The following is a 24646-nucleotide window of genomic DNA, read 5'->3' as shown; positions in this document are numbered from 1 at the left end:
AGGACAGTTACTGAGATTTTGCAAGCCCCCAGGCAAATTGTGGGGGTTACAGACAGTGTGACATAAACCCAAGATCCTGGTTGAGGCTATTTATCATGCAGCAATCCGTCCTCCAATTTTGTTCCTCTGAAGTTCCTAACTCATGTATAAATTCCATTAGCTCTGTACTTGCCTGTATTTCACCCTCTTTGCCGCCTTCACTGACAGTAAATGTTGGTTTGACATTCAACCACACAACTCTCATAGCCAACCAATAATGCTACAAGTCCACTTTTTGACCCTTCCACATCCTGCCTGAAAACTCTGTACCCAGGGATGTTGAGCTGCCATTTTTGCACCTCCTTAAATCAAGTTTCCATTTTAGTGATGTTGACAGCATCTCCAGGTCTCTTCACAACCCATGTTTGAAGTAATGAGATCTCTTTCTCAGGAAAATGGCATCTGTTTTGTACCCTTTATGGTTATGGTTTTCTTCCTGCCATCTTCAACCCTATCTTGCATTTTACAACTGCCTATTTGTTTCAAATAGTTTGCTAGAGGTAAGAGACTTTGTACTTTTTCACACAAGATGGTTACTTCCCATTATTGCCTTACTAAATTATGGCCCTGTGGGAAACAATTCTCTGATGCGTGCACTCAAAGAACCCCTGGTGTGATAAAAGCCTGTGTTTCAAAACCTTTTATCGTTGGGATGGAGAAGGGTTTTAGAAAGCGTGATAGCAAAAGATGGGATTTTTTTTAAACCAGCCCTTCCCACATTATGGCTTTTGTCCATGTTAAAAATAAAACAATATTACATAGTCATACAGTGCAGAAAAGACCCTTTGGCCCTTTAAGTCAGCACCAACAATACTGCCACTAATGTCAGGCTAATCCCATTTTTCAGCACTTGTCCATTATCCTCGAATGTTATGATATCTTGAGTGCTCATTCAAATACTTTAAGGTTTCTGGCCTCACTCCCTTCCCAGACAGTGTATTCCAGATTTTCACCATCCTCTGATGAAAAAGCCTTTTCACAAATCCCCTCTGAATCTCCTTCCCCTCCCAAAATTATGCCCCCTCGTGATTGACCCCTCAACCAAAGGGAACAGCTGCTTCCTATTCACCCTGTCCATATCCCTCATAATCTTATACAGCTTAACCATATCTCCTCTTAGCCTTCTCTGCTCAAAAGTAAACAATCCAGGCCTATCCAGTCTCACCTTATAGCTCAAATGCTCCATCATAGGCAACTTCCTGGTGCATTTCTTGGTGAACTCTCACCAACTTCTACAGATGCAGCATAGAAAGCATTTTTTCTGTGATACAAACATGTGTCTCAGTTTGGAATGGCTCCTACTATGTCCAAGACTGCAAGAAACTACAAAGGGTCGTGGATGAAGCCCAGTCCATCACTCAGACCAGCCTCCCACCCATTGACATTGATTATGCTGGCTGCTGTTCCAAGGGAGCAGGAAGTGTAGACAAAGATTCCAGGCACCCCAGACACCCAGTCTTCTACCTTTTTCCTTCAGGAAAAAGATACAAAAGTCACATACCAACCAACTCAAAAACATCTTCATCCCTGCTGCCATCAGATTTTTGAATGGACCTACCTCGCATTAAGTTGATCTATCTCTACACCTTAGCTATGACTGTAACACTACATTCAGCACTCTCCTCCACTATGTATGGTATGTTTTGTCTGTATAGCATGCAAAAAAAACAATTTTCACTGTATACTCATAAATGTGACAATAAATCAAACCAAAGAATCTTCTCTGTAGCGCTTCCAGTGCTATGACATTCTTCCTATAGTGAGGTGATCAGAACTGTATGCATTACTCCAGCATTGGCTAACCAGTGTTCTGTATAGCTCCAACATAACCTCTTTGCTCTTGTACTCTATGCCATGACTGATAAAAGCAAGTATCCCATATGCCTTCCTAGCTACCCTATTGACCTGCTCAGTCGCCTTCAGGATTCTGTGAATAAGTACTCCAGGATCTATCTAATCTTCACTTCGCACTTATTAGGGTTAAATACCATTTGCCACCGCTCTGGCCACCTGATCAACCCATTTATTTCTTTGTGTAACCTCTGCGACCATCTTCTTCACTAACCATCCTACCACTCTTAATGACATCTGCGAACTTACTTATCATTCCCTCCCACAAAATCATCTTTATGCTTCAAACAAACAATTAAAGGTCCCAACCCTGCACCTTGTGGTAATCCAGTGAACATAGGCCTCCAGTCACTCAAATAGCCTTCTACCTTTTATATCCTATTATTAAGCTAGTTTTGGATCGATCTTGGCAAGTTTCCCTGAATTCCATGTGCTTCACTCTTTTCAGTCAACCTCCTATGTTGGACTATATTGAAGGATTTGTTAAAATCCGTACAAGCTAGATCAACTGCACTTTTCTCATCCACACACTTCAATACTTCTTCAAAAAAAAATGTTTTTTAGGCATGACCTCCCTCTGACAAAATCATGCTATCTCTAATTAATTCTCTCTTTCAGAATTTTTTCAGTGGTAGGAAACAATTAGAAAAAAATCTGAGGGAGAGAATTAATATCCACTTGGAAAGACTCACCAGTCTGTAATTTCCTGGTTCATCTCTACCACCCTTCTCGAAAAGTGGATCCACGTTAGCTGTCTTCCAGTCCTCTGACTTGCATTCCAACCATTATTTTGTAAATTGAGTTTGTGTCTTTATATACCCTGTTTGTGAACAGAACTCCCACTCACCTGATGAAGGAGCAGCACTCTGAAAGCTTGTGGCTTGTGCTACCAATTAAATCTGTTGAACTTTAACCTGTGGTGTTGAGAGACTTCTTACTGTGCTTACCCCAGTCCAACGCTGGCATCTCCACATCATTTCCCTTGTGGCCAGAGAAGAATTAAAAATTTGAGTCAGAGCCCCTGCAATTTCCTGCCTCACCTCCCATAGTAGCCTAAGCCAGGGTTATGTCAGTCTGTTCCTAGAGTTGAAATGCATGTTAAAGATCCTATTGCAGAGTTGGAAGATGATCAGTGGGTTTCCCATTGTCCGAGCCGCAACAAAAAATCCATTAGCTTGCTGTTCATCTCAATGTTGCTTGTGGGTTCTTGCTATGTGTGCTTCATATCTCCACACCTCATTGCACGTGGCAGTAATTCATTGTGCATGAACTATTTTAAGATTGTTGAGAAGTGCACTGAGATGCCAAATAAATTAAAGTCTGCTCCTTTACCCACTGATGCATCAAAGGCAGTTCTGGTTCCCCCTCAAGCTGATGTTACAAAACAGGTACTGATGCTGAAAACTTTTTTTTTGCAGGCAACTGAGGCTAAGAGCCCAGTGAAGCTCCCCTCAACCAGACCATCGTCTGCAGGTGTGACAAAAACGACCAGTAACACTACTGTTAAGAGTAGTACAACATCTTTGCAAAGGATGACCCCTTCTCCTGGGTCCACTCAGAGAAACACCACGCTCTCCGCCCCTAAAAGGCCAACATGTGCGTATTGAATTCTTGATGTCACTGGATGTGTGAAAGGGCAGTGTTGTGGGCTAGCTGGTGCCTTTAACCCTTTGCAGCAAGGGTTCCAGTTTGTCCTGGATTAATGCATGAAACTGTGAAGTGAGTTTGGGCCATCTGAAATGAAACTAGAAAATGCTAGAAATACTCAGCAGGTCTTGAAACATCTGTGGACAGCAAAGTCATTGACCTAAGAAATTAATGCTTTCTTCTTCCATTGATGCACCCAAAAAGGCCTTAGAATGACTTGCACGGGAATTACAAAAGAAAGCCATAGTAGAGGTGCTTTTCTGAGGGGGCTGAAGTGTGAGAACTCCTTGCAGTGTTTGACAATGCTATACCTAACTTGGGAGTACTGGATGCCTGAACTGGGAAAAGTTCCATTCGTAGTAATAACATCCCTCATCTTGATGAATGTAAATATGGAGCTTTTCTTCAGAAATATTAATTAATAAATTATTAGAAATATTAATCTGATATGCTTTATTCCAGTTTAGTAGTTGTTCTCCCAATCCAGTATTGGAGTATTGAGCTCCTGTGTTGACTTGCTACTTTTTATCATGAGGCTGATATAGTGATGCAGTAAGCAGGTTCAATAATCGCTTAAGAAGTTGAGGATTGTGACTCAAGTGCACTGACAAAGATTGGCTCAATATCCAATATTGAACCTCACTTCACTCAGTTGCATCATGTAGCAGTGATCTCGAGCCTACCTCGTGAACAGTCCTAAACCAGAGTTAGATGCCAAGGGAGTAGAGAGGCAGGGCTACTTTCCTTGGCAAAGAAAGAAAAATATAAGTGTCTTAAAAAGGTGGGGATGGGTAGAGTTGACAGTGGCAATTAAAGTGCTAGCATCAGACCAGTAGTATAGAAATTATTGTAACCCTTTAAACATTTTATTTTCAGCTATCAAGACTGAACCCAAATCTACTGAGATGAAGAAATCTCTGTCTGCAAAATCACCCATGGGTAATGTGAATTCCCTTTGCTGCTGCTTCTTTTGATATTGCTCTTCCATCTAGCCCAACTCAATAGTTTTGCATTATTACACAGTATCACTCTTTCATCCTTGCCCGCAAGTGCTAGATCCTTGCTTGAGGTCTTGGCCCACGTGCATCAACTGCCCACTGGAATCTCACCTAAGTGAGCCTAGACAATGAGTCTTGGCAAACTATTCAAATCATTGGCCGTCACAACTGAACCCGAGCCTAACTTCATCCAATTTCCACACATGTCTATTTACCTCCAGGATTGCTAGTTAGTGATCCCACCGGTGATGTTAGCGCACCACTAAACTGTACCTGAGTTGCAAGCTAAGTTGTACTGCTTCCCTAATTAGTTGTTGAGCACCCTTCCCTCCATCACAGAATTTATAAGTGATATAGACTTTATCATACTTGTGCAATTTAGGGCTACCTCAAAGGTTTCAAGCAGCTGTAGAATTGGAAAATTGCAACAAATGGCAAAGACTGAGGATAAAACTTGAATTCTGACCTGAGTGGTTCAGTCACTCACTGAATCGTGTCACTGAATCATTAAGATGTCTAGATCTCCTAGACTGAAAAATATTTGTCATTGGCAGTACGTTGGCCTGACCATTAGAAGGTAAGTGTGAGGTATGAGCACAGATTTGATCCTTTCCTTGGGACAATGCTTGGTTTTTTGATATTTTTTCTTCTATAAATGTTTACCTAGGCCAGAACAAAGCCCCATTTGTCAAAATGGCTTAAGGACTTCATATAGCAGTGGAAGCATACTCATGGAATTAGGTCATTTAATTCGAGAGAGAGCTGGGGTTTTTAAGTATTATTGTTTGTGAAAGAACTGATGTAGGATTATGAGGGAGCACAGTACAGTAATTTTGAACTTTGAGACCAGCTAGAGGAATAGTTGTTCTGTTAGCTTGTGGAATATTTCCTCATTTCGTTTGCAATTTCTCAGTCTGCCAGATTCATTTGTATGTTTAAGTACTATATCAGTTTGGCATAGTGACATTTGTGGAGAAAAGGGCCTGATTTTTTTTTCGCCTCCCAGGTGAGGCAGGTCGTCCAAAGACTACTTCCTCAGCCTCTGCCAGAAGCACTGGCACTACTCCAAGTACACCAAGCACCCCGCTGGGTACCAGTACTCCTGCAACACCATCATCCAACAGCTCTCGGGCACCCAGAACATTGGCATTGAAGACAACGGCTGCGTCAGAGGCCAAGAGGGTTGCACCCATTCCTCGTGCTCCTTTAAAATCCGCTGTAACAGCGGCTCCAAAGCAACTACGGCCAACCAGTGCCCCAGCACCAGACCTGAAAAACGTCAAGTCGAAAATTGGATCCACAGATAATATCAAACACCAACCTGGAGGAGGGAAGGTAAGAGATTGCCTATTTCGTTTGGAGGTAAATGAACAACAAGATTTTGATCCCACTACTTGCTGACCCAGTGCAGTCGACGTACCAAACAAAAGCAAATGCTAGAACTCTGAAATCAGATAACATTACTGGTGAATAAAGAACACTCATTAGAACAAACTCATTTCTTTAATATCCTAATTGTCTTGTTAACGAAAATAAAACTTGAATTTCAATGCTGCCTTTCACTGCCTCAGAATGTCCCAAGCACTTTAAATGCTTTTGAAGTCACTATTGTAGGGAATTTTGAAAGTCCAATTGCTTTTTATAAGTTGCTAATATGTATGCCTAACAGCTTATTCTAAACATCTTACCCTTCATAATTTTCATATCATTCATTCTTGTCCTCATCCCACACCCCATCTTTTTTTTGCGTGACATGGTGACGAGAACAGTACACAGTGTTCCTAAAAAGTGCCTGGCAAATACTTTGTAGATCCTTCATTTAGCTTCTAAAGACCCGTAAGCTTCCAGAAAGGGAAAAGCATTAATCAGTCAACACTGAAAGAGTAGGTTCAACACCAGCATTGCATCTGACCAGAAAACACACTCCTCCTGTGATCACCATGAACTGGAGACTGATTGAAGGTTCTTGCTCAATATGTTACCTCCCCTCATCCAGACATTGAATTTTTCCAATATGTTCTGCTTTTAATTCTAATTAACTAGATTGAGCAAAGTTAATGCAGCTTGACATGGTGCTGGCCTGACAATGCTGGGATTTTGATCAAGACTGTAAGGCATGTTACATAGAACATAGAACACTACAGCACAAACAGGCCCTTCGGCCCACGAGTAGCGCCGATCACATCAACACCTACCAACCTACAGACCTATCTATAACCCTCAATCTCATTAAACCCCATATACTCATCCAGAAGTCTTTTAAAAGACCCCAGCGAGTTCGCCTCCACCACCACTGACGGCAGCCGATTCCATTCACTCACCACCCTCTGAGTGAAAAACTTACCCCTAACATCACTTCTGAACTTCCCTCCCTGCACCTTAAATCTGTGTCCTCTCGTAGTAACCATTTCAACCCGGGGAAATAGCCTCTGAGAGTCCACCCTATCTATTCCTCTCAACATTTTGTAAACTTCTATCAGGTCGCCTCTCAACCTTCGTCTCTCCAGGGAAAAGAGTCCCAGCTCCCTCAACCTAACTTCATAAGGCATGCCTCCCAGTCCAGGCAACATCCTTGTAAATCTCCTCTGTACCCTCTCAATAGCTTCTACATCTTTCCTATAGTGAGGCGACCAGAACTGCACACAATACTCTAAATGAGGCCTGACAAGGGTCTTATAAAGTTGCAGCATTACCTCCTGACTCCTAAACTCAATCCCTCGATTAATAAAGGCCAGTACACCATACGCCTTCTTGACCACCTCCTCCACCTGCGAGGCCGATTTAAGAGTCCTGTGGACCCGGACCCCAAGATCCTTCTGCTCTTCAACACTACTCAGACTTCTGCCCTTGATAGTGTACTCGTTCATCCCGTTGGTTCTGCCAAAATGGACGACTACACATTTATCTGCGTTGAAGTCCATCTGCCACTTCTCCGCCCAGTCCTGCATCCTATCTATGTCCTGCTGCAACTTTTTCCATCCTTCCAGACCATCCACAACACCACCGACCTTAGTGTCATCAGCGAACTTACTTACCCATCCCTCCACTTCCTCATCCAGGTAATTTATGAAAATGACAAACAACAAGGGTCCCAGAACAGATCCTTGAGGCACTCCGCTGGTGACTGACCTCCATTCAGAAAAAGCCCCATCCACAACCACTCTCTGCCTTCTGCAGGCAAGCCAGTTCTGAATCCACAAGGCCAAAGGCCCTTGGATCCCATGCCCTCTCACCTTCTCAAGAAGTCTTGCATGGGGGACCTTATCAAACACCTTGCTGAAGTCCATGTACACTACGTCCACGGCACTTCCTTCATCAATTGTTCTCTGCTAACCAACCTCATTTACAGAGATGTAATTTTTTAAATAGCTTTATGGGGCCTCCAAAATCAAATCAAAATAAGAGGTAGCAAAATTAAACCCATGGAAATAAAGAGGACAACACATGGGTACAAAATTGGCTCAGGAGCAAAGAGAGAGTAACATTAAACAGTCCAAAGATGTGCAGGTTAGGTTGATTGGCCATGTTAAATTGCCCCTCAGTGTCCCAGGATGTTTCCGTTAGAGGGATAAGTGGGGTAAATGTCTCAGGTTATGGGAATAGGGCCTGGGATGGGATTCTTGTTGGTGCAGACCCGATGGGCCGAAGGCCGCCTTCTGCACTGTTAGGATTCTGTGATCCTGAGTTGTGTTTCAGAATGGAGGTCAAATGCAGTGGTGTTCCCAGGGGTTGGTATAAGAACTTTGCTGTCTTTGATATATATTAATGACCTGGACTTAGGTATGCAGGACATCATTACAAAGCTTGCAGATGATAAACTTGGGAATGTAGTCAACAATGTGAGGATAGTAATAGACTTCAGGGGAACATAGACAGATGACTAAAATAGGCTAACACATGGCAGATAAAATTTACCCATTGGAGTTTGGAAGAATGAAAGGCAATCTTGTGGGGGGGGGGGCTTGACGAGATGTATGCTGGGAGTGTATGATTCCCATGAAGGGGATTGAGACTAGAGGACACAGCTTAAAAATAAGGGGTCTCCATTTAATATGGAGATGAGGAAAATGTTTTTCCGAGTGATGTTAGTCTGTGGAATTCTCTTCTCCAGAAAGTGACGTCACAGGTGGATAGGGTCGTAAAGAGTGCTTTTGGTACATTTGGCTTTTATAAATCGGAGTATCGAATATAAAAGTTGGAGTGTTATGTTAAGGTTGTATAAGGCATTGGCGAGGCTGAATTTGGAGTACTGTGTACAGTTTTGGTCACCTAGTTACAGGAAGGATGTAAATAAGGTTGAAAGAGTGCAGAGAAGGTTTACAAGGATGTTGCTGGGACTTGAGAAGCTGAGTTGAACAGGTTAGGACTTTATTCCCTGGAGCATAGAAGAATGAGGGGAGGTTTGATAAAAGTGTATAAGATTTTGATGGGTATAGATAGGGTGAATGCAAGCAGGCTTTTTCCACTGAGGCTAGAGGAGAAAAAAACCAGAGGGCATGGGTTAAGGGTGAAAGGAGAAAAGTTTAAAGGGAATATTAGGTGGGGGATTCTTCATGCAGAGAGTGGTGGGAGTGTGGAATGAGCTGCCGGATAAAGTGGTAAATGCGGGGTCACTTTTAACATTTAAGAAAAACTTGGACAGGTTCATGGATGAGAGGGTTGTGGAGGGATAGGGTCTAAGTGCAGGTCAGTGTGACTAGGTGAAAAATGGTTCGGCACAGACAGGGCCAAAAGGGCTGTTTCTGAGCTGTAATTTCTATGGTTCTAAGTAATGGAGTTAAATTTATTCAAGGACAGATTAGACAGATATTTGATTGACAAGGGAGTTGAGGATTCTGGAGGCAGACAAAAGTGGGGTTTGAGGCTACAGTCTGATCAATTCTGATCTTATTGTATGGCAGAGTGGAATTGAGGATCCAAATGGCCTACTTCTATTTCTTGCTTTAACACACAGTGTAAATTATTTTAATTGGAAGAATGATGAGAGGCAATATGAACAAAATGTTGCAATTTTTAGGGGGATACAGGAACAAAGAGACATAGAGATATGCGCAAATATTTGAAAGTGGCAAGCAAAGTTGAGAAGGTTATTTCAAAAAAAACATATGGCATCCTTGCTTTATTTGTTAGAGGAATAAAGTACAAAAGCCAAGGACCTTGTACCTTTATAAAATATTGGTTACATCTCATAGTATTTTGTTTGATTCTGGGCATGACACATTAGGAAAATATCAAGGTCTCAAAGAAAGTGCAGAAGAAAATTATTAAAATGGGAGAATTCTGTAATATGGACACTTGGAGAAGCTAGTTTTATTCTCCCAAGAGCAGAGATGGTTGAGAAATGATTTGACGGAGGTGTTCAAAACAAAGAGTGGTTTAGCATACGAGAATAAATTGTTTCCATTGACAAAAGGGTTCCTAAACACAGGATACAAATTTAAAATGGTTTCAAAAGAACCAGACATGGTTCGAGGAAATATTTTACACAGAGGATTGCTGTGATCTGGAATACATGCCAGGAAATGTGATGGAAGCACATTTAATAGTATTCTTAAGGGGGAACAACTTCCCACTATTCATCTTGTTGATACGTTCAGAATCCTGAATACCTTTATCAAGTTTTCCCTTGGCTGCCTCCTCCAAGGAAAACAGACACAACCCCTCCAAACTATCCTCATAGATATGGTTGTTTATCCCTGGAATCGTTCTTGTGAACTGCCTCTGCCCTTTCTCCAGTGCCTTCACATCCTTCCTCAGGTATGGCACCCAGAACTGGACACAGCCACTACTCCAGATGAGGCCTAAATGGTATCTTATATAGGGTCAACATGTCCTCCTTTCACTTGCACTTAATGATCCTAGTAACAAAACCTAGGATGCTTTATTAACCTCTTTCTCAATATGCTACTACCTTCATTAACTTGTCTGCAAGCTAATGTTTCAAGTACATATGACTTTTTTTCAGAGCCAGAATAGATGTTTATTTTCTTTTTTTCTCAAGTGCCAGTTTGTATCTTGTTCTCATGTGTTTTGCTTTCAGGCAGAGCGGACCTTTTTTCTGCTCTTAACATCTATATTGGATTTGAAACCAGCCAATCCTCCTGAGTATTTCCAGCACTTTCTGTAGATGTGGAATGAAGCTCCTTCTGCGCTACTTTGCAATTCTAAATCATTGACTCTTATCTCCAACATCAGAAGAGTAAGAGTTAAGACTGTCTTTCTAAAACAATTTGCCTCCCCATTTCTCAAACCAGCCATCCTTGTATTAAAATCAGAAAATGTAAAAAATACTCAGGTGGCACCTATGAAGGGAAGCCAAGTTAACATTACAGGTTGATGACTTTTCATCAGAAGCAGCCAATCTTGTGATTTGCCCTAAATGAAATTTTTGTCTGGGCCCTGAGATTATGCAGACTCATTTAAGATAGAAATCTTTGAACCAACCGTCAGCAGTTTTTTGTGCTTTTCGTTCTCTCCTTCACAAGGCATTGACATATTCTGCTGTATAGGATCATGAGAATTAGGTGCTCCTTGTACCTTCTGTAAGAAACATTTTTGATGTTTGAAGATATCAGTAGACTTTGGTTGTAAGATATGTTGCAGCTGAGTTCAATCCTGTTTTGCCTGATTCTGCATTCTGCACTTTCTGGTGTTGAGGGTCAATGGTTAGAAATCGGAATGGGAATTTCCCCAGAACCCTGGAGCCACTTGCATCTTGCAGCTCTAACTAATATCAGCTTTCTAGGCATTGACAATTGCTCCTGCAATTGGTTTGTGCTGCATTAAACAATGCTTCTATCTACTACAATGGATAAGAAAAAGTAAGTACTATATATGTATATAATCTGTTGACTGTTAAGACCTGGCTGGTTGCCGACACTGCTCAGTGTCCATGCATAGTAACTGCTTGTTGCATGCACTTCCAAACCTGTTTCCAGGGACTAAATTGCAATGTATAGAAAAGGTCCTTTTACAATACAAATAACTTGACATCTGAACAATTGCTTAACTGTTGAGGAAAGTTGAGCAGTGGGGTTAGGGGATGGTATGCAATTAAGTCAGAGGCTCCCATCTTAAAGCAAATAAAGTTAAAGTTTATTTACTAGTCACAAGTAGGCTTACATTAACACTGCAATCAAGTTATGTTTAGGAACATCTTTCTTTTTAAAGAAAGATCAAATCTTTGCCTTAAACTATATCGACCATCCTGAGTTTCCTGGTGCTGCTTTCTATGGAGAAAATGTGTTTTGGAACATCAGTGAACTTCAGACAAATGTCAAATCATTAAGGAACTAAATGTTGTATAATATTCTGTAAACCATTATCCTGCTATATTGTGATGTGATGCTTTTTTATTTTAAATATTCCCTTTGGGTTAATTATTCAATTCCATTTCATTCCAGGGCATTTTTCTTGTGTTTTCCTTCATTACATCTGTCTGTGTGCTTGTTTTTTTTTTCTCCATCCCTTTTGTTGTCCATTTAGGCTAAACCAGTAGAGAAAAGGCCTGAGCCGGTAAGATTGAACCGAAAAGCTGAATCCAGCACTGTGACTCGAGTAACTAAAACCACAAGCATGAGAGATAGCCAAAAACAAACCAATGGCAAAGTGAGTGAATAAAAATGTCAATTTTAGTTTCACATTTATTTCTAAGTTGAACAATTGTCTGTGCATTTCACTATGGTTTTCCATCATGGTACCTGTGAAGATAAATTAGAAGATTGTTTATAGCACAGATTGGGATAGTTGATTACTTTCACTCTTGGGAAACCGATTCACACTAAGTGAAAATTGATGCAACATTCTAAGTAACAACAACTTGCATTTATATAGTAATTCTTAACTAAGAAAGAACTCTGTCACTTTCTACCTCCCCTCACAACTCCTTTTTCGATCCATCTTTCTTTCCCTCTTTCATTTCCTCTGAGTTATCCCTCTCACCCTCCGTCCCTCCCTTTCTCTCTTGCCCTCTCACCCTCCGTCCCTCCCTTTCTCTCTGGCCCTCTCACCCTCCGTCCCTCCCTTTCCCTCTGGCCCCCTCACCCTCCGTCCCTCCCTTTCTCTCTGGCCCTCTCACCCTCCGTCCCTCCCTTTCTCTCTGGCCCTCTCACCCTCCGTCCCTCCCTTTCTCTCTGGCCCTCACTCTTCTCACAAGTTGCAAAGACTTCTTGGAACTTTACTCCACAGCAATATTCAGCATGGACAAGAGTGAATTAAAAAGGGTTCAAAGAAGAGGTGGAAACAAAAAATTCACTCATTTCACAGCTCCCATTGAGTTTCTCTCTTTACATCCTCTACTACCCAGCCTCACACTTATACAAGCCTGACAATGAATAGACAAGAGGTATGAACATTTAAGATGATGTCCTCTAATTATTGAGGAAAAAGATAACAATACAGGCGTATGTGTCCAAATTAATCACAGTGTCTTGGAAATGCACTATTGTTATGACATTGTGAATACTTAACTGACCTTTTTTCTTTGTTCCTGGTGTTCAGCTTCGTGAGTAATCCTCTGGAAACAGTATTTACATGCAAATCTACAATCTGAGCATCAGTAGATTATTCCTGCATGAAAGACATCGCAGTTGAATGTGATCCTATCCTCACTCAACACTTCCTGCTTGTCAGTTTGTAAATGCAGAAAGTGTGGTTATTATTTGCAGGCGCAAATAGCCATGTGGGAATATGATGTTGTAGTGAAAACTAGGATCTGCCATATAAAGAAATGCTTAATATTCCTGGGTACAAGATATTGAGGAAGGATGATGAGAGAGGTGTTGTAGCAGTTTTGATTAAGGAAAATATTACATTGTTGGAAAGAGAGAATGTCCTTGAGAGGCCAAGGACAGAATTTGTTTCATTGGAGGCAAGTAACAGGAGAGAAGCTATTATTTAGCTTGTTGTAATTTAAAAGATCTTAAAGGGAAGGAGTTGGAGGAGCAAATATGCACAGAAATTACGGGGAGATACAAGGACTATAAAGTCTTGCAAATGTGAAACTTGAATTACCCCAATTTTGAATGGGGCTAAGGCCAGAGAAAGGGAGGGATTTCTGAAGATTTTCAGGACATTATTTTGATCAATATATTTCCTGCCCATTGAGAAAGGAGGTATTGCTGTATCAAGTCCTGTGGAATGAAATCATGGAAACCCTACAGTACAGAAAGAGGCCATTCGGCCCATTGAGTCTGCACTGACCACGATCCCACCCAGGCCCTACCCCCATATCCGTACATATTTTACCTACTAATCCTCTAACCTATGCATCTACGGTCAATTTAGCATGGCCAATCAACCTAACTTGCACATCTTTGGACTGTGGGAGGAAACTGGAGCACCTGGTGGAAACACACGCAGACACGAGAATGTGCAAACTCCACACAGACAGTGACCCAAGCCGGGAATCGAACCCAGGTCCCTGGAGCTGTGAAGCAGCAGTGCTAACCACTGTGCTATCGTGCCGCCCTGCAAAACATAAAATTCAAATAATCTTGAAGTGGGTCAAGTGAAGAATGTCACAGTTGGGGAAGTGTTGACAATAGTGATCATAGTATTCTACAGTTTAGATTAGTTAGGGCAAAGGACATGGAACAACCAAGAATGAAAATACTTAACTGGAGGAGGGCTAATTTCGACAAAACCTGGGTAGATCTGGCGTAGTATATTAGAGGCTGGCAGGGAGATGTGTGAAAGAGAAATGTGTGGCCTTAGGTGTAGATGGTTCAAATAAAATTGAAGTACATTTCCTCAGGGAGAAAAGAAGATCAATCAACGACAAAGCTCCTAGGATGACAAAGAAGTTGAGAGCACATAAAGGGGGTGTATGATAGATGTTGTCTGAGGTACTACAAAGCTGATCAAGCTCAATATAAAAGGTTCAATGAGAACAGAAATAAAAGAGGCAAATGGACAATATGAGAATAGATTGGTGTAAAAAGGACCCCTAATGTCTTTGAAAGGCAAATTAATGATAAACAGGTGTCAGAGAACCGGTGAAAATGATTAAAAACCAAAATGAAGGCAAAAGGTATCACTGAGTACTTTGCATTGATGTTTGGCAAGCAAGGGGATTTGGCCAAAGCTATGGTAAATGAGGAACTTATTGGGAATACTGGATGAGATAAAAATAGATAGAGACAGCACTTAAAGTGAATAAGTCATCCTATCCAGATACGGATACATTCTAGGTGCTGACGAAAATATGGGTAGGAATTGCAGAGATACTGTACACAATCTTCTAATCCTCCTCAAATCTTTTTTACTCCATTCTTGAGGTTATAAAGACAATGCTCAAAATGGACTAGGCAAACCCAAATCTATTCCTCACTTGCTACAAAAACTCAATTTACAATCCAAATGAATCCAATTCAAGATCCCCACAAGGGAGATAAACAAGATCTAAGCTGATGAGATGAGGCATTGCACCCCATCTTTGAGCTTGATTTGACACTTGATGTTAGCCAAAAGGCAAAGGAATGATCTCCTTGGGCTATGGGCTTTGCCAAATGACTGAAGAATTCCAATTGTCACTGTCTTGCTCACATAGGGGAGGAGAATAAAATTGGCAATTACAAGACAGTCGGTCTGATGTCAATGGTGGGAATGCAGGATTTAGATAGAATAAATAAAGAAAAACTGTTTCCAATGACTGAAGAGACAGTGACCAAAGAACGTTGTTTAAGATAATTACTGAAAGAATGAGACATGAAGGAAAACACTTTTACACAATGAATGGTGTAAACAGCATAGAAAATAAAAGCAGGAGAAGGCCATTTGGTCGTTCAAGCCTGCTGTGCCATTCATTTTGATCATGGTGCTTCATTGAGTTCAATACCCTGATTACCACAACCACCTGCCCCACCATCTCCCTTAATCCAAAGACCTATATCGAATTTCTTCTTGAAATCAGACGTTTTGGCTCAACTACATCCTGTGGTAGTGAATTTCACACATTCAACACTCCCTGGGTGAATTTCTCCTCAAATCAGTTCTAAAAGATCTATCCCTTTTCCTCAAACTATGGCACCTAGTTCTGGATTCCCCCACTATTGGGAACATTCTTTCTGTATCGACCCTATCTGACCCTGTTAGAATTTTGTAAGTTTCTATGAGATCCCTTCCCATTCTTCTCAACTCCAATGAATATTATCCTAACCAATCTATCTCTCCTCATATGACAGACCTGCCACGTCAGAAATCAGCCTGGTAAGCCTTCACTGCACTCCCTCTATAGCAAGGACATCTTCCTTCAGATAAGGACACCAAAACGGCACACAATACTCCAGGTGTGGCTCACCAATGCCTTGTGCAATTGTGGCAAAACATCCCTATTCCTGTTCCAGTGAAGCTCAACGCAAACTGAAGGAACAGCATCTCATCTTCTGACTAGGCACTTTGCAGCCTTCCTGTCTCAACATTGAATTCAACACTTCAGATAATTTACCCTACCCCTCCCTCGGCCCCCTTTGTTTTCATTCTATTTTATTTAATTTTTTACTGTTTTCTACCTTTTTATTTCTTTATTGTCTTTCTTCATTTTTCTCCCCCCTCCACCCTTTCCTCCTACTTCATCCCCCTTCCCTTACCTTTTCTGCCTGCCACTTCCCCTTTTCTACATTCTACTTCTGTCCCATCTTTTCCAACTCTATTCCACCACATCATCTTCTGTCACAGTTTACAGCTGCTCTGCTGTTTGGCCATTCACACCCTTTATTCTCTCTGTGGACAGCTATTAGCAGTCTTTTCTCCTGGTTTCTATGGCTATGACTCATCTTTCATTTCCTCATATATATGTATATGTATAGCCTCTTAGCTTTGGCAAAGGATCATCTGGACACAAAACGTCAGCTCTTTTCTCTCTTAATCGATGCTGCCAGACCTGCTGAGATTTTCCAGCGTTTTCCCTTTTAGTTTCAGATTCCAGCATTTGCTGTGATTTGCTTTTATTCCTATTCCTATCCTCAAATCCTCTTGCTGTGAAGGCCAATATACCATTTGCTGCCTTTATTCCTGCTGTACCTGTGCGCTTACTTTCAGCAACTGATGCACGAGGACACAAAGATCTTAGAGTATCCATCTCTTTCAATTTACATTCATTCAAGTAACAATCTGTTTTGCTATTATTGCTACCAAAATGGATAACCTGACATTTATCCACATTATACTGCATATGCCCACACACTCAGCTGTCCAAATAAGAACATAAGAAATAGGAGCAGGAGTAGGCCATGTAGCCCTTCGAGCCTGCCCTGCCATTCAATAAGATCATGGCTGATCTGAAATGGATCAGTTCCACTTTCCCGCTCTCTCCCCATAACCCTTAATTCCCTTGTCTGTCAAAAACCTATCTACCTGTGACTTAAATATATTCAGCGAGGTAGCCTCCACCACTTCAATGGGCAGAGAATTCCAGAGATTCACCACCCTTTGAGTGAAGAAGTTCCTCCTCAACTCCTAAACTGCCTCCCCCCTTGAGGCTGTGCCCTTTAGTCCTGCTATCCTTTCTAAGCAGGAAGAATCTCTCTACCTCTACCCTATCCATCCCTTTCATTACCTTATATGTCTGTATAAGATCCCCCCTCATCCTTCTAAACTCCAATGAGTACAGACCCAGTCTATTTAGTCTCTCTTCATAGTCCAACCCCCCTCATCTCCGGTATCAGCCTAGTGAACCTCCTCTGCACTCCAAGGCCAAAATATCCTTGCACAAGTGCGGCGACCAAAACTGCACACAGTACTCCAGCTGCGGCCTCACCAGTACTCCCTGCTTTTATATTCTATCCCCCTCGCTATAAAGGCCAGCATACCATTCGCCTTCTTGATCACCTGCAGACTGGGTTTTTGTGACTCATGCACAAGGACCCCCAGGTCCCTCTGCACTGTAGCATGCTGCAGCTTTTCGCCCTTTAAATAGTAATCCCTCCTACTATTATTTCTGCCAAAGTGGATAACCTCACACTTGCTAACATTATACTCCATCTGCCAGGTCCTCGCCCATTCGCTCAGCCTATCCAGATCCCTCTGCAGACTTTCCACACCCTCCGCGCAATTTGCTTTTCCACTCATCTTTGTGTCATCAGCAAGTTTCGTCACCCTACACTCAGCCCCCTCCTCCAGATCATCTATATAAATGGTAAATAGCTTAGGCCCCAGCACCGATCCCTGCAGCACTCCACTAGTCACCAACTGCCAATCAGAATAGCACCCATTGATACCAAATCACACTGAAGCATCTTTGCATCCTCCTCACAGCTCACCTTCTCACCCAACTTTCTATCAATCTGCAAATTTGGATATAATACATTCAGTTCCATATAGAAAGTTGGGTGGAAGGGTGAGCTGTGAGGAGGATGCAAAGATGCTTCAGTGTGATTTGGACAGGCTGAGTGTGTGGGCGTATGCGTATAATGTGGATAAATGTCAGGTTATCCATTTTGGTAGCAATAATATAATAATAATCCAAATCATTAATATATAACGTGAACATTTGAGGTCTTAGCACAGATCCACGCTGAACCCCACTAGTTACTGACTGTCAATCAAAAAAGGACCCCATTTATGCCAACTTTTTTCTTCCTATCTTCTAATCAGCTTTTTATCCATCTTGAGATTACCTGCAATCCCATGTGCTTTAATATTGCATCGTGGTCTGTAGTGTGAGACCTTGACAAAAGCCTAAATAAACCACTTCCACTGGTTCTCCTCAGTCAACTTTACTGGTTACATCCTCAAAGAATCCCAGTAGATTCGTCGAGCATTATTTCCCTTTTGTAAATCCATGCTAACTTTGTCTGAATAGACCACTGCCTTCCAAATGCTAAATTATGAAATCCTTGATAAAGGACTGTAGCAACTTCCCCAGTACTGACAGGCTGACTGGTCTATAGTTTCCTGTTTTCTCTTTACCTCCTTTTTGAATAGTGGGCTTACATTAGCTACCCTCCAATCTGTAGGAACCAGTCGAGTCCAAAGCATTTTGGAAAATTACCAACAGTGGACCTACTATTTCCAGGGCCAATTCCTGAAGTACTCTGGGATGAAGATTACCAGGATCTGGAGATTTATTCTTCTTCGATCCCATCAATTTCCTCAAAACCATTTCTCTACAAAGTTGGTTTCCTTCAGAGGGAACATGTTTCCCTCGGAACTTCTGGTATACTATTTGTCATCCTTTGTGAAGATTGAAGCAGAGTATGAATTTAAAATTTGGAATGTAGTGCCAGACATAGACTTGGTCATAAAATTCTGATTTGTTTCCAACATTCAGGTACTTGTAAAATTTGGGCAAAGAACAAGTGAGCAAGGTTAGCTAAACTGACGTTTGAGAGCAGACTTAGTGGGCTGAATGGCATCCATCTGTGCTGTACTGTTCTTTGATTCCTGCCTTTTCACAATTCCTTGTCTCTAGCCCAAGCATGTTGTATCAGTTGAAGATAAACTAGCCTATCATTTCTGAGCCAGCAAGGGGGCATCCATTCTTTATCCATAAATTGGACAGAGAGAACAAAGATGCTGAAGGCTGAAATTTGCTTCTTTTCTTGCAGATTTTGTTTCAAGCTCTGCTACGAAAGAGGAAAAGATCTAAAATCCTTAGATTTGAAGAAAAGAAATTGCTGTTAGGACTTTAACTATGCTGTTTCCCACTATTCCATTTTTGAATGGTGTAGTTAATGCTTAATATTAGGGTTGCAAAGAATAGGGTGTGTTTGTCTTGCAGCGATTCACATAGATTAGAGTTTGAAGATGACAGACCTTTCTTCTTTTCTCCAGCATTTGCCTGATTTGACATCACAACGTGTGTGTGTGTGTGTGTGTGTGTGTGTGTGTGTGTGTGTGTGTGTGTGTGTGTGTGTGTGGTGGGAGGAGGGGAATGAGTTGAAGCATCCAGATGGTGCTTTAGCAGCAATGTAATAACTAAACAGAGGCTGCATTAGTGATGGAATCTGCTACTACAGTAATTGAAACAATTGAGATCCAGCCCTGCGTGTAAAATTATATACCATACTGGAGACTTCAATTTAAATAACAAAGAACAACCCAGCACGGGAAACAGGCCCTTCGGCCCAACGAGCCCGCGCCACCGCATCCTCCTACACCTACCCTGCCCTGCGTGTATGCGAGTGGAACCCCTAACTTAGCCAGATTCAGGGGAGAATAGTGTCAATTTGGTATACCAATCAGCCTAAGAGCACATCTTTGGGGTGTGGGAGGAAACCGGAGCACCCGGAGGAAACCCACACAACCACAGGGAGAATGCGCAAACTCCCACAGACACAGGCCCAAATCCATGTGTCTGCACAGCTAGCAGTGCTAGTCACTGAGCTGTTGCGGCGCCCGTCTACCAGTCCAGGATCAAGCACACACACCGACACGAAGTACTGGGCCACTCCCGGAACCTCCAAGAGCAGCCCACGCACGACCCACCGTGTGCATTCTCCTTGTTTGACAACAAGTGGACCGCCACCTGCGGAATAAAAAGACAAAAACGTTAACATGTAAGTCTGCATTTCCGGTGTCTCCCAAGGCTCTGACCCTATTTAATACCCCCTACTATAACCCTCCATCCTTGTTTCGCTCATGTGTCTATCTAAGTAAACCTTAAACAAGTCCAACGTGCCTGCCTCCACCACCCTACTCGGTAGTGCGTTCCATACCCCCACGACCCTCTGCGTGAAGAACCTTCCTCTCGTATCCAAATTATACTTCTCCCCCCTCACCCTTAGATCATGACCTCTCGTATTTGTACCCAATCTAGGGAGCAGCCTATCACTATTGACTCTATCTATTCCCTTCAGTATCTTATATACCTCTATCATGTCTCCCCTTAATCTCCGTCTTTCCAAGGAGAAAAGTCCCAGTTTCTCCAACCTTTCCTCGTAACTCAGTCCTTCCATGCCAGGCAACATCCTGGTAAACCTCCTCTGCACCCTCTCCAGAGTCTCCACGTCCTTCCGGTAGTAAGGTGACCAGAACTGGACGCAGTATTCCAAATGCGGTCTAACCAACGTTCTGTACAACTGAAGCATTAGACGGCAGCTCCTATACTCTATACCCCTTCCTATGAAGGCTAGCATTCCATAAGCTTTCCTCACAACCTTCTCCACTTGTGTCGCAACCTTCATAGATTTGTGAACCTGCACTCCCAGGTCCCTCTGTATTTCTGTACTCCTAATCGGTCTACCTTTTATCACGTAGCTCCTCTCTGCATTATTCCTTCCAAAATGCATCACCTCACATTTGTCAGGATTAAATTCCATCTGCCACCTATCTGCCCAATGTACCAACCTATCTATATCCTGCTGTATCACCTGACATTCCACCTCAGTATCCGCCAATCCTGCCATCTTGGTGTCATCCGCAAACTTGCTGATCACACCACGTACGCTCTCTTCCAAGTCGTTTATGTATACTACAAAGAGGAGAGGTCCCAGTACTGAGCCCTGCGGCACACCACTGGTCACTGGCCTCCAGCCCGAAAAGGTCCCCTCAACAACTACCCTCTATCTCCTATTGCCCAGCCAGTTCTCAATCCACCTAGCTACCTGCCCTTGTATCCCAAGTGCCTTAACCTTTTCTACCAGCCTACCGTGAGGGACTTTGTCAAACGCCTTACTGAAATCCATATAGATGACATCAACGGCTCGCCCATCGTCAACCGTTTTTGTCACCTCCTCAAAGAATTCTACCAGATTCGTAAGGCAAGACCTCCCCCTAACAAAGCCATGTTGCATATCCCTAATGAGATCGCAACGCTCCAAATGCTCATACATCCTACCCCTAAGTACTTTTTCCATTAATTTTCCTACCACCGATGTCAAACTCACTGGTCTATAATTTCCAGGGTTATCCCTACTACCTTTTTTAAACAGCGGTACAACATTAGCTACCCTCCAGTCTTCTGGGACCTCACCTGTGTCCAAAGAAGAGACAAAGATTTGCGCCAGAGGCCCAGCAATTTCATCTTTCACCTCCCTAAGCAGCCTGGGATAAATACCATCAGGCTCCGGAGCTTTATCTGTCTTTACGCTACCTAAAAGCCTTAGCACTTCCTCCCTCGTAATGGATATTTCCTGCCACTGATCTACAGCTCCCTCCAAGACACTGCACGACACCGAACCCCCCTCCTTCGTGAATACCGACGCAAAGTATTCATTCAGGATCTCCCCCGTTCCCTCCGACTCAATACATACCTCCCCTCCTTTGTCCCTAAGAGGACCAATTTTCCCTCTAACCACTCTCTTGCTCCTAATATAGGAGTAAAATGCCTTTGGATTTTCCTTAATCCTATCAGCCAAAGCCATTTCATGCCCTCTCTTCGCCCTTCTAACTCCCCTTTTTAGCTCCCTCCTACTCTCTCTATATTCCTCCAGCGCACTGTCCGTACCCAGTTGTTTTGACCTAACATACGCCTCCCTCTTCTTCCTGACCAAGTCTTCGATACCCCGTGTAATCCACGGCTCTCTAATCCTACCTTTCCCATCCTTCCGCTTAACCGGAACGTGCCTTTCCTGCAACATTTTCAGTTTGCCCTTAAAAGCCTCCCACTTGCCAGCTAATAGTCCCTCCCAATCAGTGTCCTTCAGCTCCCTCCTAATCTGGTTATAGCGCACCTTCCCCCAGTTCAGCACCCTCCCCTTTGGACGGCACTCATCCCTTTCCATTTTTATCCTAAAGTAGACGGACTTGTGGTCACTGTTAGCCACGTGTTCGCTTACCTCAACCTCAACCACCTGCCCCGGCTCATTACCCAACACTAAATCCAGTATAGCCCCTTCCCTAGTTGGGCTAGTTACGTACTGCTCTAGGGACCCTTCCAAAACACATTTTACAGACTCCTCTCCCTCCGTACCCCCAGCTCTAGGCCCCCTCCAATCCACTCCAGGAAGATTAAAGTCACCCACTACAACCACCTTATTCTTTCTGCACCTATCCAAAATGCCCCTGCAAATGCCTTCCTCCACTGACCTCGGGCTGTTGGGTGGCCTATAGTATACCCCTAGCACCGTAATCTCTCCCTTTTTTATTCAACTCCACCCACAGTGACTCAATCCCTAACTCCTCCATATTGCCCTCCCTCTGTACTACTGTGATGTTCTCCTTTACTAATAGTGCCACCCCTCCACCTCTCTTTAACCCTCCTCTGTCACACCTAAAACACTTATACCCAGGAACATTCAGCTGCCAGTCCTGCCCTTCACGTAACCACATCTCCGTTACTGCCACCACATCTAACTTCCTCACAAACATCAAGGCCCTAAGCTCATCCGTTTTTCCTGTCACACTCCTCGCATTGAAACAGACGCAGTCCAACCCACCAGTGTCCCTCGGAACCTCCTCCTCCCTGATAATTTTCCTTTCACCCAACTCTCTCCTGGCCCCAGTGTCTAATGAGCTATCAGCCACATCCCCAACCCCCTTCCCTATTAGTTTAAACCATTTCTAAACACACCAGCTAACCTCCCTGCTAAGACACTAGTCCCTCTCCCATTCAAATTCTCCCCACCCCTCCTATACAGTTGCCCTTCTCTCCTAAATACCTCCCAGTGGTCTACAAAAGTAAAGCCCTCTACCCTACACCAATCCCTCAACCATGCATTCAGCTGCATGATCTCATTATTCCTAGCCCTGCTGGTACTAGGCAGCAACCCAGAGAATGCCACCCTGGAGGTCCTGCTCCTCAGTTTGGACCCCAACTCCCTAAATTGCCTACGTACATCTACCCTATTCCTCCTTCCTACGTCCCTCTCCCCTCCGTGTATTATTACCTCTGCCTGGGTCCCCTCCCCTTTCAAAATTCCCTCTATCCATTCCGTTACGTTCTGTACCCCTGCTCCAGGGAGGCAGACCACCATCCTGGAGTCACGCCTCTGCCCACAGAACCTCCTGTCAATGCCTTGGACCCTCCCATCCCCTACCACTATCACCTTGCCAGCCCCATTCTGTCCCTCCTGCCTACCCTTTTATGCCCCTGTCGATGAATCTTGCGGGGCCACTGGGGAGGCCGGGGGACCATGACTATTCTTCTTCTTCCTCTTTTTCCGCCTAACAGTTGTCCACCCATCCTGCTCTTCAGCCCTTGGGACCTCTTCCTGCTCATGGTTCCTAGACATTATCTCTTCATTTTCCCTGACCAGAAACGCATCCTCTAAACGCCCCTTGAGTTGCCTGACCCAGGCCCTCAAGCGCTGCAACTCTAAACATTTAACACAGATGTGGACCTTCGGGAGACGTGACGCCACCAAGAACTCCCATATGCGGCACCTAACACAGCTTACGTTCCTCCCCATAGCCCCTGCCATGTCCCAACCTCCTGTATGTGTCAAAGGTTAGAAAACTTCAACTCACCTTCTTTAAGCCTGCTCTTGCCTAAGCCCAGCGAGCCAAAACCCTTCTCACTCAGCTCCCACTCACTCCGGGTCACGGTGACTATAAAGTTAATATTTGTAACAGGTTAGCTGTTTTCAGAATGAGGGTGCGGAAAACAAGGAAAGAATGTGGAAAGTTTGTTGGAAAACATCAGTCCTTATGGGAATAGATCTCTAGAATGGGAACATGTATGTTAATATTTTGTAAGCTTATGGTGATGGACCTAATTTGATTTATTATTGTCACATGTATTGGGATACAGTGAAAAGTATTGTTCCCTGCGTGCTGCACAGACAAAACATGCTGTTTATAGCGTACATAAACGAAATGGAAAGGAGAGGGCACAAAATATAGTGTTATAGTCATAGCTAGAATGTAGAAAAAGATCAGCTTCATATATGATAGGTTCATTCAAAATGATGGCAGCAGGGAAGAAGGTGTTCTTAAATCAGTTGGTACGTAATCTCAAGACTTTTATATCTTTTTCCCGATGGAAGAAGGTGCAAGAAAGTAAGTCTGGGGTGTGTGGGGTCCTTGATTATGCTAGCTGCTTTTCTGAGGTAATGGGAAGTGTAGACTGAGTCAATGAGGGAATGGAATACATGGCACTTATTTGGAAGATGGGTGGGGAGGACTGGATGAATTGAGTCAAGGGCCTCTCCCAAACACTATCCAGTGGCAACTTGTTAGGAAGTGTATGTAAGATGTTAATGTTTGAGTAGCTTGCTGAAATTACTTGGCCT

General features: G+C 43.1%; 1 protein-coding gene across 14 annotated transcripts in view; it reads left to right on the top strand.

Annotated features, from left to right (window-relative positions):
• Window positions 1-24646, top strand: part of LOC145346767 (uncharacterized) — a 381295-nt gene that overhangs the window by 333902 nt on the left and 22747 nt on the right. For 13 of the 14 annotated variants that reach the window (XM_080194470.1, XM_080194472.1, XM_080194471.1 and 10 more), the window contains 4 exons: window positions 3309-3486; window positions 4414-4476; window positions 5542-5870; window positions 12021-12143. In XM_080194470.1, coding sequence (XP_080050596.1) covers window positions 3309-3486; window positions 4414-4476; window positions 5542-5870; window positions 12021-12143 — 693 coding nt within the window. The remainder of the gene's footprint in view (window positions 1-3308; window positions 3487-4413; window positions 4477-5541; window positions 5871-12020; window positions 12144-24646) is intronic. The other variant, XM_080194477.1, reaches the window with a different exon arrangement.

This window comes from Carcharhinus amblyrhynchos, chromosome 8 (genome assembly GCF_965287045.1).
Source record: "Carcharhinus amblyrhynchos chromosome 8, sCarAmb.v2.hapA, whole genome shotgun sequence".
NCBI classification, from domain to species: domain Eukaryota; kingdom Metazoa; phylum Chordata; class Chondrichthyes; order Carcharhiniformes; family Carcharhinidae; genus Carcharhinus; species Carcharhinus amblyrhynchos.
The sequence above is the reverse complement of the archived record's forward strand: the minus strand, read 5'-3'. Positions and strand labels throughout refer to the sequence as shown.